This window comes from Puma concolor, chromosome A1, assembly GCF_028749965.1.
Source record: "Puma concolor isolate L17-30 chromosome A1, mPumCon1.1.hap2, whole genome shotgun sequence".
NCBI lineage: Eukaryota > Metazoa > Chordata > Mammalia > Carnivora > Felidae > Puma > Puma concolor.
In genome coordinates this window covers 122,263,033-122,280,210 of record NC_141667.1, presented here as the reverse complement: position 1 = coordinate 122,280,210, position 17,178 = coordinate 122,263,033, and the positions used below count along the sequence as shown (strand labels likewise).

The 17,178-nt window shown below is 43.2% G+C and overlaps 1 protein-coding gene across 1 annotated transcript in view; it reads left to right on the top strand.

Moving 5' to 3' along the window:
- Positions 1 to 383: 383 nt before the first annotated feature.
- Positions 384 to 17,178, top strand: part of ARHGAP26 (Rho GTPase activating protein 26) — a 432,059-nt gene continuing 415,264 nt past the window's right edge. Inside the window, exon 1 of the mRNA XM_086716387.1 lies at positions 384 to 916. Within this exon, the coding sequence (XP_086572513.1) occupies positions 763 to 916 (154 nt within the window). The 5' untranslated portion in view covers positions 384 to 762. The remainder of the gene's footprint in view (positions 917 to 17,178) is intronic.

Below are 17,178 nucleotides of genomic sequence, written 5' to 3'. Positions count from 1 at the left end.
TTCCCAGTTTTTTCATGCTCCGCCCATTTAGGATCCTCGGTTCTCAGACCAGCAGACGCACCACCTCGGCTTCGGACCCGGGCCGCGGCAAGTCGCCACGAACAGGAGTGGCAGGGGCCCGTGCACCGCAGCAATCACCCCTTGGGCTCCGGGTCTGCAACACAGCGCCGGCGGGAGAAGGCGGAGCTTGTGTTGCGGACCTAGGCGGTGGCGTGGGCCCCGCCCCCCGCCCGAGGCCCCGCCTCTAGGCCCCGCTGATTGGGTCAAAGCCGCGGAATGGCCGGGTGTCCCCGGGAGGCAGGGGGGGTCGGGCTGAGACGGGCACGTTGATTGGTCCGGCTGAGATTAGGTCATCGCTAGCAGGTTCGAGCGGCCCGGACGCCGGTGGGGCGGCCGAGGCTGCTGTGAGAGGGCGCTCGAGGCTGCTGGAGAGCGAACTGGCGAAGGAGGCGGGGAGGCGGCGGCCGCACTCGCTCGCCTGCTTCTCGTTTCCCGGCACCGCCGCGGGTCCGCCGCTGCGCTTCCTGCCCGCCCACCACTCCGTTGCGCGCCGCGGGAGCAGCCGCCCCTCCGCTGGGTCCCCGCGCGGGTCAGGAGTCTTGCGTGCCGGCGGACACCGCGCGGAGGGCGAGCCGACGCCACACCTGTGGAGCCGGCGGGCGTCGGGGGTCCCGGCCGGGGTCCCGCCGCGCGCGTGCTTGGGGCTGCGGGCCTCCGGGGCGCCGGGGGAGGCGCGCCCCCCGGCTGGGCGACTCGGCCACTATGGGGCTCCCCGCGCTCGAATTCAGCGACTGCTGCCTCGACAGCCCGCACTTCAGAGAGACGCTCAAGTCGCACGAAGCGGAGCTGGACAAGACCAACAAATTCATCAAGGAGCTCATCAAGGACGGGAAGTCACTCATCAGCGCGCTTAAGAGTGAGTGTCCCGAGTCCGGCGGGGACGGGGCCCTGAGGCGGGAGGGCCGTCGGGCGGCTCTCGGCCCTGGGCACCCGCGCGCCGGCTGCCGTTCCGCCCCGGGGTCACTGAGGGACGGGTGTAGGTGCTTGCAGTGGGGCGAGACGGGGACGTAAGATGGGCGAGTCGATGAGGAAGGAGACCCGCCGCCCAGCCGTTGGCTTTCTGGGATGGCCGGGAGGTGACCGAGGGCGAGTGGTGCTCGCGGGGCACCGCGGCTGGGTGTGCGCGGCACACAGGTGTCCCGGGACTGGGACGCCAGTGCCCGGCGCGCCGCACCCCGTCGGGAAACCCCATCGCGTCCACCACTGCGGCTCCCGTGGGGGAACACTTGCTCACCCCTGGGTACCCAGCCAGGGAACTGGAACGTGCCCTGCCAAGGGGGCGCTGCCTCCCCTCAGGAGAAGGCGGCTGGTGATTGCTTCGCTGTCTCCGGGCCGCCCGTTTCTCCGAAAGGCACCGGCGGTGCCAGAGAAGGGCTGGGTGGAAGGGCTGCTTAGCTCACGGTTCTGGGGAGTGTTGGCAGCCAGTAATCCAGGGCCGTGTACGTGTGCAGGTTCGGATTCTTGTGTTTAGCAGAAGGTGACAGGGGTGGGAGTACAGCATCAGAGTGTTCCTTTACTCTAAACTGTGGGCGAGGGTTTAAAAATAGAACGAGCATATCCTGACTGTCTCCCTCTCCCGCTCCCTCGTTCTCCTTTCTACCTCTCCCATTATCCTTGAAAACTCCAGGATTTTGGAGGAAATGTCCAACGTCCTCACTCAGAAAGGAGAGGTTTAAACTCGTCCTGAAAGATTCTGGAACCTTTCGTAAAACTATTTTTGCTTATTTCCTTTTGGTAGGGGGGCACTGAAATTTGCATTCTGTGTGTGATTGTCCCTTGACTTTTGCAGAGCCAGAGTTTCTCCTGGCCAAATGAGAGCGTTCTAGGGATGGGCTTCTTGGATTGGGCGGTCCTTTTTGGTGCCTTCACAGTTCTACCCATTTAAAAATAGTTGGGTTCATCTTTTAGTTTTGAGAACCGGGAATGACACGAAGGAAGATAGTGGAACTGAACTGTCTTTGGCTTTTCTTTTTCTGTCTTTGTGATGGGTATCTTAATAGGTGAGGTTTTTCAGCTAAGAAAGGTTACATTGGCAGAGTGGGGTCCCACCTGTGAGAATTGTTCCCAGGCCTCTTTAAAGGAGACTTAACAGAAGTCAAGTGCCTGAGATGTCATTTTGTGACCCTGATGCTTCTAAAAATGTAGAGGTAGGTAGTAATGGCTTTAATTGGGCATCTGCTTATTTCAGTAAATATACACAGTGCCTGCAGTGTGCTGGTTACTGCCCTGGACCCTGACTATGTAGCAGTGAATATTTTGCTGCCCTGTGGCTACGGAGACTGATTCCTCGCCAGTGAATTGTCTGTTACTTATTTTACAAATGAGAAAACAAGCTTGGTGAATCTTTAGTCCAGTGCCACACAGCTGTTATCAGTGGGACCTGGTTTTGAACCCCTGCATGGTCTGAGCCAGAGTTGGAGTTCCTGCTAATACAGAGCTCTTAATCCTTCCCCATCCTGCTCACCCAGAATGGATCTCCTAGACCAAGCCTGCGAGTATTTGGAATTGCATTTGTATGTCTGCCTTGAGTATGAGTAGGGTGCATTTGTGTGACTGGCAGTTTATTTGCCTGCTACTATTTCTTTGGCAGGGGTCAGAATTCTTTGGGTAGGAGGGAATAATGCAGTAATAGGGTTTAAGAGTTATTTAAGTTGTCTAATGGAATAGAGCAGACCTGTAACTTGGGAGAAAGACTAGCGAGGAACTAAATGTTCTAATCCCTGTATATCCAGCTGTACTTAACTATACTCTTCAACTGCTACTATTAGTTGAATAGGTCATGTGACCTCTTAAGTGGAAAGGGTAGAGTTGATCACTGTTTCCCAGATTTGAGGCATTCCATTATCATTAGGAGCTTATACAGTATATGTTACTGTCATAGTGTTTGTGTATTATTTTTCTTCTGTTCATCCTTCTTACTACTGAAAATGTAAAGCCGGTATTTTTAAAACTAATTACACAGAAAAAAATAGACAATTATATAAATAACACTAGTTTAGATGATTTATAGCCTCTTCCAACTATAAAATTTTATGGTTTTATTTTATAATTAGTATTCACAGAACTCTGGGTTTAGATTTCTTTTGTGTGTTAACCTGAGGCAATAAAACGGGCCTCTTGGGATTGCTAAAGTTCAGCTAGATTATTGTTGTTACTACTTAACATTTTATTTATGAAGAAACTGAAGGTCAGAGAGGTCGGTCACCTGCTCAAGGTGACACAGCATTTGAATGTATTTGAACCCAAGTTGTCTGATTCCAGAGTTGCCTGTGCTTAACTTAACCCCCAAGCAGAACTGTTGTCTAGGTCTGTTGTCTTTTGAATCCCCTTGAGAATCTGATAAACAAATAACCCCCTTGAAATTTTTCCCTGGAGTCCAAGCCTCTGATCTGGATACATAGAAGATAAGCAATAAAATAATTTGGGACCTACCTTGGTGACAGTCAGCTTTTTCTGTCCTGAAAAAGGACCTATTTTCACCTAAAGGACCTAGATCTCACCTATTTGTCTAGGTCTTTCCTGTGGGTGCTTCTGTTGTGTTCAGGACTCTTTTCTTACCCTGATGAATCAGTGTCTCAGTTGGGAGGAATTTGTATGTTCAAGGCTTTCTTTCTGTAGAGACCATAGTAGCTGGAAACGAAGTTGCAGATTTAAGTTTTAGGATTTCCTAGGTTCGAATCTTAACCCACTCACTTACTGGTTGACTTTGGGCAAGTCACTGAGCCTGACTGAGCTCCTCCTGTGCAGTAGCCACCCTGACCTTCTAGTGTTGTGAGGATCAAATGATTCAGTGCTTATAAAGAAAGCACTTAGCTTAGAGCCCGGTGCATAGCACTGCTCACTTGTTGGTGGCTGTAATCATCTTCCAGCATTCGGGGTTGTCAAGACTCAGAGCAAACGTTACTAAGAGCAGAGGGACATTTTTTGGTTTGGGTGCAGGGAGTTAAGCAATATGCCTTCTTCATGCCACTTGTTGATAACTTACACAGTTGTGTATGTGTTAACCACTGGTTACAGTGGGAAGAGTCCTGGCAATCCTCTTTGCATAATGTTGTGGTTATGCCAAAAAAGTTCCACAAGTAAAAAAAAAAAATAGTAGTAAGCCTCCCAACATTCTTTCTGTTCCTAATAACATTCTGGTAACTTAAATTTTCAACCTTCCGGCTAGCTTAACATCTCCCCTCAGTGGCTGGGCTGGCTGCCTCTCTCTCTTGTCTTGCAGGAAAAGCTTGCAGAATGCATTGGACTTCTTAGTGGGTGTCATGGACCCAGTGGCAAACCAAACATGGTTTCATAGAAATGAGAGTGAATTCGGCTATTGGTTTTAAGGAGTGATGTGGGTTTTCAGGAACTGTGTCTTTCCATCTTGAGAGTTGGGTTGTGTGGACTTATGGCTATAAATTTGGCTTCTGCTTAATGAGATATAATGAATACCCTTGTTCTGATAATCTAAGATGGGAGGGGTGGGGCAAAAATTCAGATGTTAAGGTATCAACTTTTTTAAGGTATAATTTACCTTACTGTATAGTTCACCCACTTACAGAATCCAGTTCACTGGTTTTTACTACATTCACAGAATTGTGCAGTCATCCCCACAAAGAAATCTCATTCCCATTAACCATTGTTCCCCATTTTCTCCCAGCTCCCTGCTACCCCTGTCCCCAGCCCCTGTCAACCACTAAAGTATTTTCAGTCTTTATAGATTTGTCTATTCTGAACATCACATGTGCAATTTTAATAGTTTCGTCCTAGGTGGTAGTGACCAACTTTAGGAACAGAGTTTTTCATTGGACTTTCAGGTGGGGGAACTTGGAATCTATATGCTACTCTTCTTCAGGGGCATTTAAGTAGAGGTCATATCCCAAAGATGGAACTGTTTCCCAGGGCTGGGAGGAACCCACGTGTGCTCCTTTGTGTTTCAAACTCATGAGTGGGGAATGGATTAGTTCTAGTTCCTGGTACTGTGATGGACACAGAGGAGACCAAAATAAAACTAGGAATCTAGCCCGTTCCTTCTGTGAACTTTCAGTCAAGTTGGGGCAGCATGTGTGATACTACATAAAGCCTTACTCTGGGGTCTTACCTGCTGGGTGACACTTTTTTCTTTCTTTCTTTTTCTCTTTCTTTCTTTCTTTCTTTCTTTCTTTCTTTCTTTCTTTCTTTCTAACAAAATGAAGTAAATGTATATTTCGAGTCTGTAGTATTTATGAAAACTTTTGGGATGATGTGTTTTTGTTTCTTGAGCATTTACCAAGTGCCTGGCCCTATGCTGTGTCCACATTAGTCTCATTAGTCCTTACCACCATTCTGTGAGTGAATATTCTTATTTTTCTGTATTTTAGACTTGGGGCAACTTGTCTAAGGTTACATAGCTAGTAAGTTATACAACCAGGTTTTGAACCTAGCAATGGACTGCAGGCAGTGGACTCTCTTGAATATGACCCTTGAGTGTTTTCAGTAACCATATTAGTACTGAAGATGCAAATTCTTCATAGATCTAGACCCTAGAAAGGAGAAGCATGTGGCACATGCTAGATTAAGTGAAAGTATTGTGTCTGTTGTTTTTTCAGACTCTGAAACCTGGGTAGCAATGAATAGCTAATATTTTGTATTGTGCTTTGAAGTTTTGTGTTTCCATCATAGGATTAAAGAACCATTATAGGCTAGAAGGGAAATGATGGGAGTCTGGGTGTCTCTTGCTTTTATAAAGTGCTAGAGTTTATCTTTGGTATCAATGAGTGGTTATCAGTGATTCTTTTTAAAAATAATTTTTAAAAAAAATGTATACTTTTATAGTATTATTTTATTATTTAAAACATTTTTTTAATGTTTATTTTTGAGAGAGAGAGAAACAGTGTGAGCAGGAGAGGGGCAGAGAGAGAGGGAGACATAGAATCCAAAGCAGTCTCCAGGCTCTGAGCTGTCAGCACAGAGCCCGACGCGGGGCTCGAACTCACAAACTGCGAGATCATGACCTGAGCCAACGTCGGACACCTAACTGACTGAGCCACCCAGGCGCCCCACATTAATTTATTTTTTAATTAAAAAAATGTAAATTGTGCTATAATTGATATATAACTTTGTATTAGTTTCAGGTGTACAACAGGACTCTGTATTTGTGTATGTTGTGCAGGATCACAACAATAAATCTAGTTAACATCTGTCACCATACAGTTATAGAATTTTTTGTGTGTGATGAGAACTTTTAGATGTACTTTCTTAGCAACTTACAAACATACTCTATGCCACTATGAACAGTAGTCAATGTGCTGTATATCACATGATTTATTTATTTTATAATTGGAAGTGATTCTCTTTTAGCTGATAATAAAACATCAAACAGGAAGGCCAGAAACCTATTCCTGGGTCTGATTTGATAAGAAAAATGGTTTATTCTCAATGCTTATTTAAACAAGAGTGAAAAAAGTCAACATGAAGTGTTGCATGCTTTATTATTTTTTCTTTTTGAATTCATTATTTTTTTAAAGAGTTGGTGGTTTAAATCATATCACACTTTTGTAGTTCTTTAGGATTTGTCATAGGCTTTTTGTAGTAGTGAGATGAGCCCTCTTGAATGGCTTCCCAAAGAATGTTCATTACCAGTCTCCTGTGTTGAGGAGTAATTATATTACTTACAAAATCCTAATAAGACAAATGGGTATGGAGTTAAGTAGCAAAAACATTTTCCCAGTTCCTTTGCTTTGCTTTAGCACCTTGCAAATTAAAGGGAAGAAAGAGGCATTTGCAAATTATTTATAAATGGTGGTAATTTGTAATGCTGACATTTGGAATATTAGTCATACAAACATAAACAACAGTAAATTAAGTCCAAACAAGATTTTGTAGTTTTTATGTAACATTAACTTAAAAGTTCCTTATGGGGCGCCTGGGTGGCTCAGTTGGTTAAGCACCTGACTTTTGATTTTGGCTCAGGTCATGATCTCATAGTCCTGAGACTGAGTTGGACTTTGCGCTGGGCATGGAACATGCTTGGAATTCTCTGTCTCCCTCTCCTCCACCTCTGCTTACGTGTGCTATCTCTCTCTCTCTCAAAAAAAGAAAAAAATTCTTCTACTTTAATCCATTATCTTTATTGGATTGAATAAATTGCATTTAAACTGTAGTCCTCAACCTACTGACAGAGGTCTGACGTCTCTTCCCTTCATTTTATGATTAATAAGACAATATTTTTAGGGCAGTTTTACGTTTACAGAACAGCTGAGTGGAAAGTATAGGGAGTTCTCATACCAGCCCTTCATACCTATTCCTCTCAATTTCCCCTGTCATTGACACCTTGCATTAGTGTGGTGATAGGGTTATTCACTAAAATCCAAAGTTTACATCAGGGTCCATTCTTTGCATTGTACATTCTCTGGGTTTTGACAAATGTTAAATAACTTGTATTGCCCATTGCAGTATCATGCAGAATAGTTTCACTGCCCTAAAAATCCCCCGTGCTCCACTTATTCATTCCTGTGCCCCTGTTCTTGGCAGTGACTGTTCTCTTTTACTATTTCCCTAGTTTTGCCTTTTCCAGAGTGTTATATGCTGGTGGCTGGAATCTTAGGGTGGTTAGCCTTTCAGATTGACTTCTTTCATTTAGCAATATGCATTTAAAATTCCTTCATGTCTTTTTGTGGCTTAATAGCTCATTTCTTTTTATCACTGGCAAATACTCCTTTGGATGTACCATATGAATGTATCCACTTATTTATTGAAGGGCATCTTGGTTGCTTCCCAGTTTTGGCTGTTAGGAATAAAGCTGATACAAACATTTGTCTGAAGGTTCATGTGTGGACATAGGCTTTTAACTCATTTGAGTAAATATCAAGGAACACAACTGGCGGATCAAGTATTCCAGTTTTGTAAGAAACTGCCCAACTGTTTTCCAAAGTGTGGCGCCATTTTGCCTTCCTGTGAGTAAAGAATGAGTGTTCTTGTTGCTCTACATCCTCGTCAGAATTTGGCGCTGTCAGGGGCGCCTGGGGGGCTCAGTTGGTTTAGCATCCCACTTCACCTCAGGTCATGATCTCATGGTTCCTGGGTTCAAGCCCTGCATCAGGCTCCCTACTGACAAGGCAGAGTGTGCTTTGGATTTAGCCATTATAACAGGCCTGTAGTGGTGTCTCACTGTTTTTTAAATCTATATTTTCTTAATGACATTATGTTGTGTATCTTTTCATATGTTTATTTTCCAGCTGTGTATCTTCTTTGGTGAGGTGTCTCTTCTGATCTTTTGTTCATTTTTAAATTGGGTTGTTGGGGCGCCTGGGTGGCTCAGTCGGTTAAGCATCCGGCTTCGGCTCAGGTTATGATCTCACAGTCTGTGAGCTCGAGCCCTGTGTCGGGCTCTGTGCTGACAGCGCAGAGCCTGGAGCCTGCTTCCGATTCTGTCTCCCTCTCTCTCTGCCCCTCCCCTGCTCATGCTCTGCCTCTCTCTGTCTCAAAAATAAATAAAAACATTAAAAAAAAATTAAAAAAAAATAAATTGGGTTGAGTTTTCTTATTGTTGAGTTTGTTGAGTATTGTTCCGTGTGTGTGTGTGTGTGTGTGTGTGTGTGTGTGTGTGATAAAAGAAACATAACACAAAATTTACCACTTTAACCTTTTGTAGGTGTACAGTTCATTGGTATTAAGTGCGTTCTCAATGTTGTGTAACTATCAGTGCTATCACTTTGCAGAATTTTTTTGTTTTCCCAAACTGAAACTATGTAGCCATTAAACACTAACTGCTCATTCTCCCCTTCCCTCAATACCTGGTAACGTCTGTTCTGCTTTTTTTTCATGAGGTTGACTACTCTGAGTACTTCATATTAGTGGAATAATACTGTACTTGACCATTTGTGCCTGGTTTATTTCTCTTAGCTTAATATCTTCAGAGTTCATCCATGTTGTAGCATGTGTCCGAATTTCATTCGTTTTTATGGCTGAATATCTTATTTGTTGGGCTATGATTATCCACAACTATCATGAAGAAAGACTATTCTTTCTCCTTTAAAATCTTAAAAAAACTTTTTTTCTCCTCTCCATTTTTCCCCCCCCATGGATTGATCACTAGAAGTTAGGAATTGACCTATCCGTTTACAAATGCCTCTCATGAATGTTATATATTTATGTTTATTTATTATTGAGAAACAGAGCACGAGCAGGGGAGGGGCAGAGAGAAGGGGAGACACAGAATCGGAAGCAGGCTCCAGGCTCCGAGCTGTCAACACAGAGCTGGATGCGGGGGCTTGAACTCACAAACCATGAGATCATGACCTGAGCCGATGTCGGACGTTTAACTGACTGAGCCACCAGGCCCCCCTATGGTTATTCCTTTTAAAGTAGCCATTTGTTTCAAGGCAGCATGTTTTGGGGAGTTGTTTTAAGAGCTTTATTGAAGTATAAAATTCACCAGTTTTAAGTGTACAATTCATTTGTAGTTAGTTTGCAGAATTATGCAACCATCACCCCATTCCAGTTTTAGAACATTTCTTTCACCTCCAATTGGCACTCTTTAGTCTCACCTCAAGCCTCAGACAACCGCTAATCTACTTTTTTCTACCCCTTATAGATTTGTTGTCTATGAAAAAGCTAAATTGAATCATACATTATATGGTCTTTTGTATCCAGCTTCTTTCAGTTAGTATAGTGTTTTTAGATTAATCTGTGTTGTGGCATGTGTTGGTTTGTTCCTTTTTATTGTTGAAGAGTATTCCATGTGTGAATCGTATTTTCTTGATCCATTCACCATTTGATAGACATTTGGGTTTTCATTTTTGGCTCTTATGAAAAATGCTTGCAGTGAACATTTGTGGACATGTCTTTGTGTGGACATATGTTTTCATTTCTTATTTCATTTCTTATCTGAAAGCAGAACTGCTAAGTTGTATGGTAAACTTATATTTAATTTTTAAAAACCTGCCAAAGTGTTTTCCACAGCAGAAGCATCCTTTTAAATTCCCATTGGCTTTGTACAAAGGTTTCAGCTTGTCTGCATTATCACCAATACTTGTTATTGTCTGTCTTTCTGATTGCAGCCTTCCTAGTGGGTGTGAAGTGGTTAATCCTGGTTTTAATTTTCATTTTCCTGATGACTAATGATGTTGAGCGTATTTCCATGTGCTTATTGACCAGTGGTGCATTTTCTTTGCTGAGATGTCTATGTAGATATTTTTGTTGGGCACTGTCTTATGTCTTAGATTTTTCCCTTTATTTTGTCCCATAAAACTTGATGATTAAGTGGACAGTGCTCAGTATATTTTCTTCATTTAGCCTCATTTGGGGACTTTTTGCTTCCATTTGCTTTAACCTCAGATGCATTTGAGTGATCAGTTTCAGGATCCCAGGGCTTAGGATGGTGGTTCTTTGGAGGCTGAATTTCTGGTTTCGGCTTTTATAAGGCTAGTTAGCGTCCCTCTGGGCAGAGGCCTCAGGCTGGACTTCCTAATTCTGGTCAATATAAGCTAATGATCACAAACCCCATGAACTGATGAAATGAGAATGGGTCAGGGAGGAACAGGGATCACCACTGAGCTGTTGGAGAAAGGGACTCATGAAGGTGACTTTGTTATCTCATCAAGGCCATTGCATTTAGAAAGATTTTTTTTAATGTTTAGTTTTGAGAGAGAGAGAGAGTGCAAGCAGGGGAGGGAGGGGCAGAGAGAAAGGGAGGCACTGAATCTGAAGCAGGCTTCAGGCTGTCAGCACAGAGCCCGACATGGGGCTTGAACTCACAAACCGTGAAGATCATGACCTGAGCTGAAGTCGGACGCTTAACCTACTGAGGCACCCAGGCACCCCAAGGACGCTGCATTTTAAAAAGCTACGCAAGGGAGAGATACCAATATGAAGCCAACAACCTGCTTTTTCTAGATTTAAATTTCTTTTTTCTTTTTCTTTTTTTTTACACAATTTTTTAAAATGTTATTTGAGAGAGAGAGAGAGAGAGAGAGAGAACGAGAGAACGTGCATGAACGGGGAAGAGGAGCAGAGGGAGAGAATCTCAACCAGGTTCTACTAGGCTCAGCTCAATGCGAGTCTCATCCGGTGACACTGGGATCATGACTTGAGTGAAAATCAAGAGGCAGATGCTCAACTGAGCCACTCAGGTGCCCCTCATTTTTTTTCTTTTTTTAAGTAGTCTTCACACCCAGTACGGAGCCAATATGGGGCTTAAACTCATGACCCTGAGATCAAGACCTCAGCTGAGATTAAGAGTCAGAGACTTAACCGACTGAACCACCCAGGTGCCCCCAGATTTAAATTTATGACTGACCTTAGTTTTGATTTTTAAAATTATAACCCAGTGAATATCAAATGATACATTTTTTGCTGTCAAAGGAAGACTTTTATTCAACAAATATGGAGTCCTGCTCCGCTCTTAACATGTCCTTCAAGACCTAGAGTAATGGCTTTTAGGGTGGCAGTAACAGGTGCACAAGTCACAAGGTGGGAAAGTGCATGGTGTGTTGAGGACCCGCAGGGAGGCCAGTGTGGTTGGCAAACAATGATGGCAAATGAACAGGGGGAGAGTCCAGGAGCCAGGCCTTGTCTTGAGTCCCAAAACGAATTTTGGGTTTTATTCTAACAGTAACTGGAAGCCATAGGAGGTTGTGATGTGATCCTACTTGTGTTTTTGGGAGATCCTGGGGGCCACCGTGTGTAGAATAGATACAGTGGGGCAAGAATCGCATAGAGCCCACAGGATTTGCTGTTTGATTCTTAAACAGTGAAGGTTCTTAAACAGTGAAGTCAAGAATGATTCAAATGTTCTGGCTTTAGCAGTTACGTGAATGATGGTGCTATTTTCTGAAGTAAAGATGACTTGGGGATGATGAGATTTGGGGTGGAAGTTAACCATGTGAATGAATGACCTAATCTTATAGTACAAAGGTGAAAAAAATTACACAGATAGTTCACGAATACATTGTCTTAATAGCATCAAAGAATATGGAAATGTAAAGAACCCACTTTCCTGACAACCAACTGTCAACTGTTTGATACGCTTTTTTTTCTTCTTTTTTGTATGTGTATTTTTTTCCCCATAAATGGGATTATACTATATAAATTATTCTGTGTTTTGCTTTTCTGGTTAATACTATGACTTAGACCTCTTCCATGTCAGTACCTGTACATAGTATATTCTTTTTAATATCTGCAGAGAATTCTGCTATGTGGATACACCATGGCTTATTTACCTTGTCTCCTCTTGAAAGATAATTTGGATTGTCTAAGTTTTTCACTATTAGAGAAAGTGCTGCAGGGATCATATGCACACGTACCTTTGTGGGTACGTTCTAACATTTCCATGGGATAAAGGATTTCCAGGATCCTTGAACATTCCTGGAAGGTTCCTCAATATGGAATTGTTGCCAGCCTCCAAGTTTTATAAGCCCTTTGACATCTATTGTTTAGGTCCTTTGCATCTGTATAGTCAGTTTGTATTTGTCTCTTGCTCATTTGAGTGTGTTAGATTATGTTTCTGAAGCTTAACCTTTTGCTTAAATGGCAAGCATCCTTAAAAAAAACAGGCCTTTCTGTTAGGCACTGATATGAATTCTAAAAGAACCACAGCCTGTGAAAAAAAAATCTGGTGTGTGTGTATTTGTGTGTGTGGGGGGGGGGTGGGGGGGAGGGGGGGAGACAGAGATTACAATTAATTGGCTGTGTCCTAATTAGCTTTGGACCCATCCATTGTGTTTTCTAAGCTCCAGGTTCTTAGGAATAAAATGGGAGACGGGGTGGGGCTTTGCCCATATCTAATAGGCTATTCCAACCTCAAATTTCGGAGACCAAGAAGGAAATCACATTTGTTAGGGTGAGAAAAACAGCATTAGTGGCCAGAGGAATGTTTACAAATTTGAGTCACAGGGATTTACACATTTGTGTAGAAACCCAGAGTGGAGAAATAGAGGAAATATTAGGGAAAACAGCTTGGCAATGTGGGCCAGAAGCTGTCACGGCGTGTTTACATCTGGCTCATTTCACCTTGGTTGGAAGGCACAGAATGCTTCAGCGTGTGAGCTTGGAGACCCGGCAGTTGCCTGCTATATTTAGAAAGAGGAGATTCCTGAGGTTAGAGTGGTGTGTGTGTGTGTGTGTGTGTGTGTGTGTGTGTGTGTGTGTGTGTGTGTGTGTGTGTGTGTGTGTGTGTTTTTTACCAGATGGACAAAGGTTTTAGGAGCTTGGGAATTCTGGACTAAACCTTGTTAACCAGCTGGCTTCTCTGGGCCAAGCCAGTAGCTGCACTTTGACTCCTGCTGCTGCCACAAAAGAAACGCCAAAATAAACTCCATTTTACATGGTTGTAAAGACATCACAGGTAAATTTCAAAGCTCATCTGATCTTGCTGTCAGATGTGCTTTTATGTTTACTCTAGGCTAATTTGAACACTTTGAATCTCTGAACTGGCTCCTCCTGTGAGACTTTAGATAGATTTCCAGGCAGATTGAGTTAGCTTGAGGGATTTTCTGTGCCATGGAGACAGTCAAGCAGATAGGGCTAAAACCTAAACTGAGCCCTCACTGAGTATCTCATTATTACATTTGTGGGACAAGAGGAGAAAATGATTATCAGTTCAGCAAATAAAATTAAAAGGGCATTTTTACTTTAATTCATATCTGTGTTTCTTTTAAAAAAGTTTATCTAATGGGAATGCAAGCTGGTGCAGCCACTCTGGAAAACGGTATGGAGGTTCCTCAAAAAAACTAAAAATAGAACTACCCTTTGACCCAGCAATTGCACTACTAGGCATTTATCCAAGGGATACAGGTGTGCTGTTTTGAAGGGACACATGCACTCCCCCATGTTTATAGCAGCACTATCCACAATAGCCAAAGTATGGAAAGAGCCCACATGTCCATCGATGGATGAATGGATAAAGAAGATGTGGTATATATATACAACGGAGTATAACTCGGCAATCCAAAAGAATGAAATCTTGCCATTTGCAACTATATGGATGGAACTGGAGGGTATTAAGCTAAGTGAAATTAGAGAAACAAAAATCATATGACTTCACTCATATGAGGACTTGAAGAGACATAACATGAATATAAGGGAAGGAAAACAAAAACAATATAAAAACAGGGAGGGGGACAAAACAGAAGAGACTCATAAATATGGAGAACAAACTGAGGGTCACTGGAGGGGTTGTGGGAGGGGGGATGGGCTAAATGGGTAAGGGGCACTAAGGAATCTACTCCTGAAATCATTGTTGCACTATATGCTAACTAATTTGGATGTAAATTCAAAAAAATGAAAACTAAAATTAAGAAAAAAGTTTAGGTAATACCTATAAATGGTACATCGTTCAAAAGGGCAGAGAAGAATTCCAATGTCCCTCCAATTCCTCTTGCCTTCTGATGTCAAGTGCTTCTCCTGGAGGCAACATTTTACCATGTCTTGCGATTTTTTCAGATAAAATGTATGCATGTGCCAGAAAATACATATTTATATATTTTTCTGGAGCATGCCATATGCACTGTTTTGCATATATTTGCATATTGCACAGTCTTAATATATTTTAGATCTTATTGTACATTGATACATATAGAGCTACTCATTTTTAGCATTACATTGTGCTCCATTGAATGGAGTACAGATAACAGTTTCTTTAACCAGCTCCCTAATGATGGATGTTTAGATGATTTCCAACATTTTACTATTACCAGAACATCTTGGTACGTTCACAGGCACATGAGTGAGTAGATCTGTAGGACAAATCCTACAAATGGAGCTGCTGGGCCAAAGGGTATGTACAGTTTTCATTTTGATAAAGATTCCACAGGAGTGTTTCTGGAAAGTTCTGAGTGAACTGAATTTTATAAATCATGAGTTTAGAGTAGGAAGGAAACTGACTAGTTTATTACTAAGTAGTCTCTGTAATTAAACAATGCTTAGAGTTTTCTCCATTTCTTACTCCCCAGTCTGTATGTAGCATTGGTTCTGGGATTAAAAGCCGCAACAAAATCTTTTCCTAAAATGAGACACAGCTGTAACTAGGAACCACTTGAATGTAGGGCCCCAGAGAACTCGTTTGCATTACTAGTGAGGGTGCCATTCAGTCTTTTGTGCAGTGTGTGATTATTCAGGAAGTTTGGCAGGTATTAAAGGAGGATAGTCTCCTACCTTTGACTGGAGAACACGACTTTGGGCCAGTATATGCACTTGTCTGTCAGCAAGGCTTCTCTGCGCTATGGAATTTCTGGAGAGTGGTGAGGGAGCAGAGTGTTTTATCCGACTTCTCTCTTGCAGTTTCCTCTTCCTTGGTCAGCCCTTTTCTCTCTGGAGGATAGGATTGTGACACCTGTCCTGGGTGGTGTCTGTTTCAGTGCCTGTGACACAGCTCATGTTGGGGTGGAATGTTCTTGGTGGCAGGGTTTCTGAGACGGGGCTGGCACAATCACTGTCATCCAAGTGCTCAGCATCTTGAGAGGAGGCCGAGGAAACACAGACAGTCCACAGTACAATTAGTTCAAAAAGTCCTGGAGGAAAGAGGCAAGAACTCCGGAAAAGGCAGGTGAAGGCTTATCAAGTCCAAGGAGCCAGTGTTCTTAGTGATAAGTCAATTAAAACTACCTCTGTTCTTTTTGCCCCACCTTTACCACTGTTTATTTACTTTGAAAAAGTCTATTAAAAAGTACATTCATTTCAAAAGGGAACTTTATAGCATTCCAAAATGACACGTTGGATGTAGTTAGCAATATTTTTTCTAAAACGTCTTCACATAGTTATTAAATCATGATCATTAAATTGAAAATTATTTGTCATTTGGTAAAATGCTCCCATATTTTACCAGTGATTTGAGCTTTACTCTGCTTAACACTGTCCCAAGGCAGAAATGTGTGAGAAAATGGATACCATCTGCTCATGGTGCCTGGAAGGAAGGGGAGGAGAGGTGAGGACGTGCTTCTCAGACCAGGTACAGGTGTCAGGGGAGGTGGCATTGTGCCGGGGAAAATACAAAGCAAGCGGCAGGGAGAACACTTTGCTGAAAATCTGATTCACTCTGTAATCATTATTTGAATATTCAAACAAGCTGATTAATATAATGCAAAATTCCATGGCATTTTCCCAAGGAGACATGCTGGTGTGGGCGAAGAGGAGAACACGTTGTCAACAGTGGACCAAGGACGGAGGAGTCCGGGTGTTTCTAGTTTCTATGTTAGGTCCTGGGGGTATGGCTGAACTCTGTATTCTAGAACTGTGGTGTGTGATAGGGGCTATGGGGCTAAGTAAGGCTTGTCCTTACTAAGTTGGTCCCATGGAACATATAGGTAGAGGCACCTACAAGGCAGTGGGAAGCACAGGTCTGATATTCTGAGAAGAGATGGTGGGTTACTGGTTTGGGTCTCACCAGGTGCTATTAGAAACCCGGGCCGTGGTTCTCGGCCTTAGCTGCCCATTGAAATCACCTGAGGATCCAGGACTCATCCCAGGAGATGCTGATATAGTTTGGGTTGCTAGCTGAGCATGGGGAATTTTCAAAGCTTCCCAGGTGATTCTAATGTGCCGGAAAGGCGGAGAACCACTGGCTTGGAATAAGACGAGAGCAGAGGCGAAAATCACGGTGGGTAGCAACATTCAGCAGAACAGGTAGGTGGGAGAGGGTCAGAGAGATCTTTGCTCTGATGACAGGGTGTTTTATTTTTGCCCACTTTGGGTGAGGGCTTGCCCAAAGGCCCTTGGATTTGACATTGGAAGTGAAACTGCAGAATGCCTATGTGCAGGAGTGATAGATATCCTCCTTATAATATTGTGAGGAGTAAACCAGAGAATTATATCACGCTTTGCAGAGTAAACTGGCACATGGTAAGTGCCCTATCATTTGGCATGTGCCACTGGTGACCTTTCTATAGACTGTTTTTGTTCTAAGGTGGTGGTTCTTAAACATGAATTTGTGTAAAAATTCCCTTAACTAAGGGAAGGATTCCTGGTCTTTCCCAAGGATATTCTGATATGTGAGCTCTAGGGTAAGGTCTGGAAATCTGCATTCCTCACAGGGCCCCCAGGTGATTTGCATGGAGGGGGTCCTTGGAATTGGTCAGGAGAAGATTTTACATAAACCTTGTTTCAAATCCTCTGTCCCCTTTTAATGCACATAGCTTTGCTAGCTGGCGTCACGTTGGGACC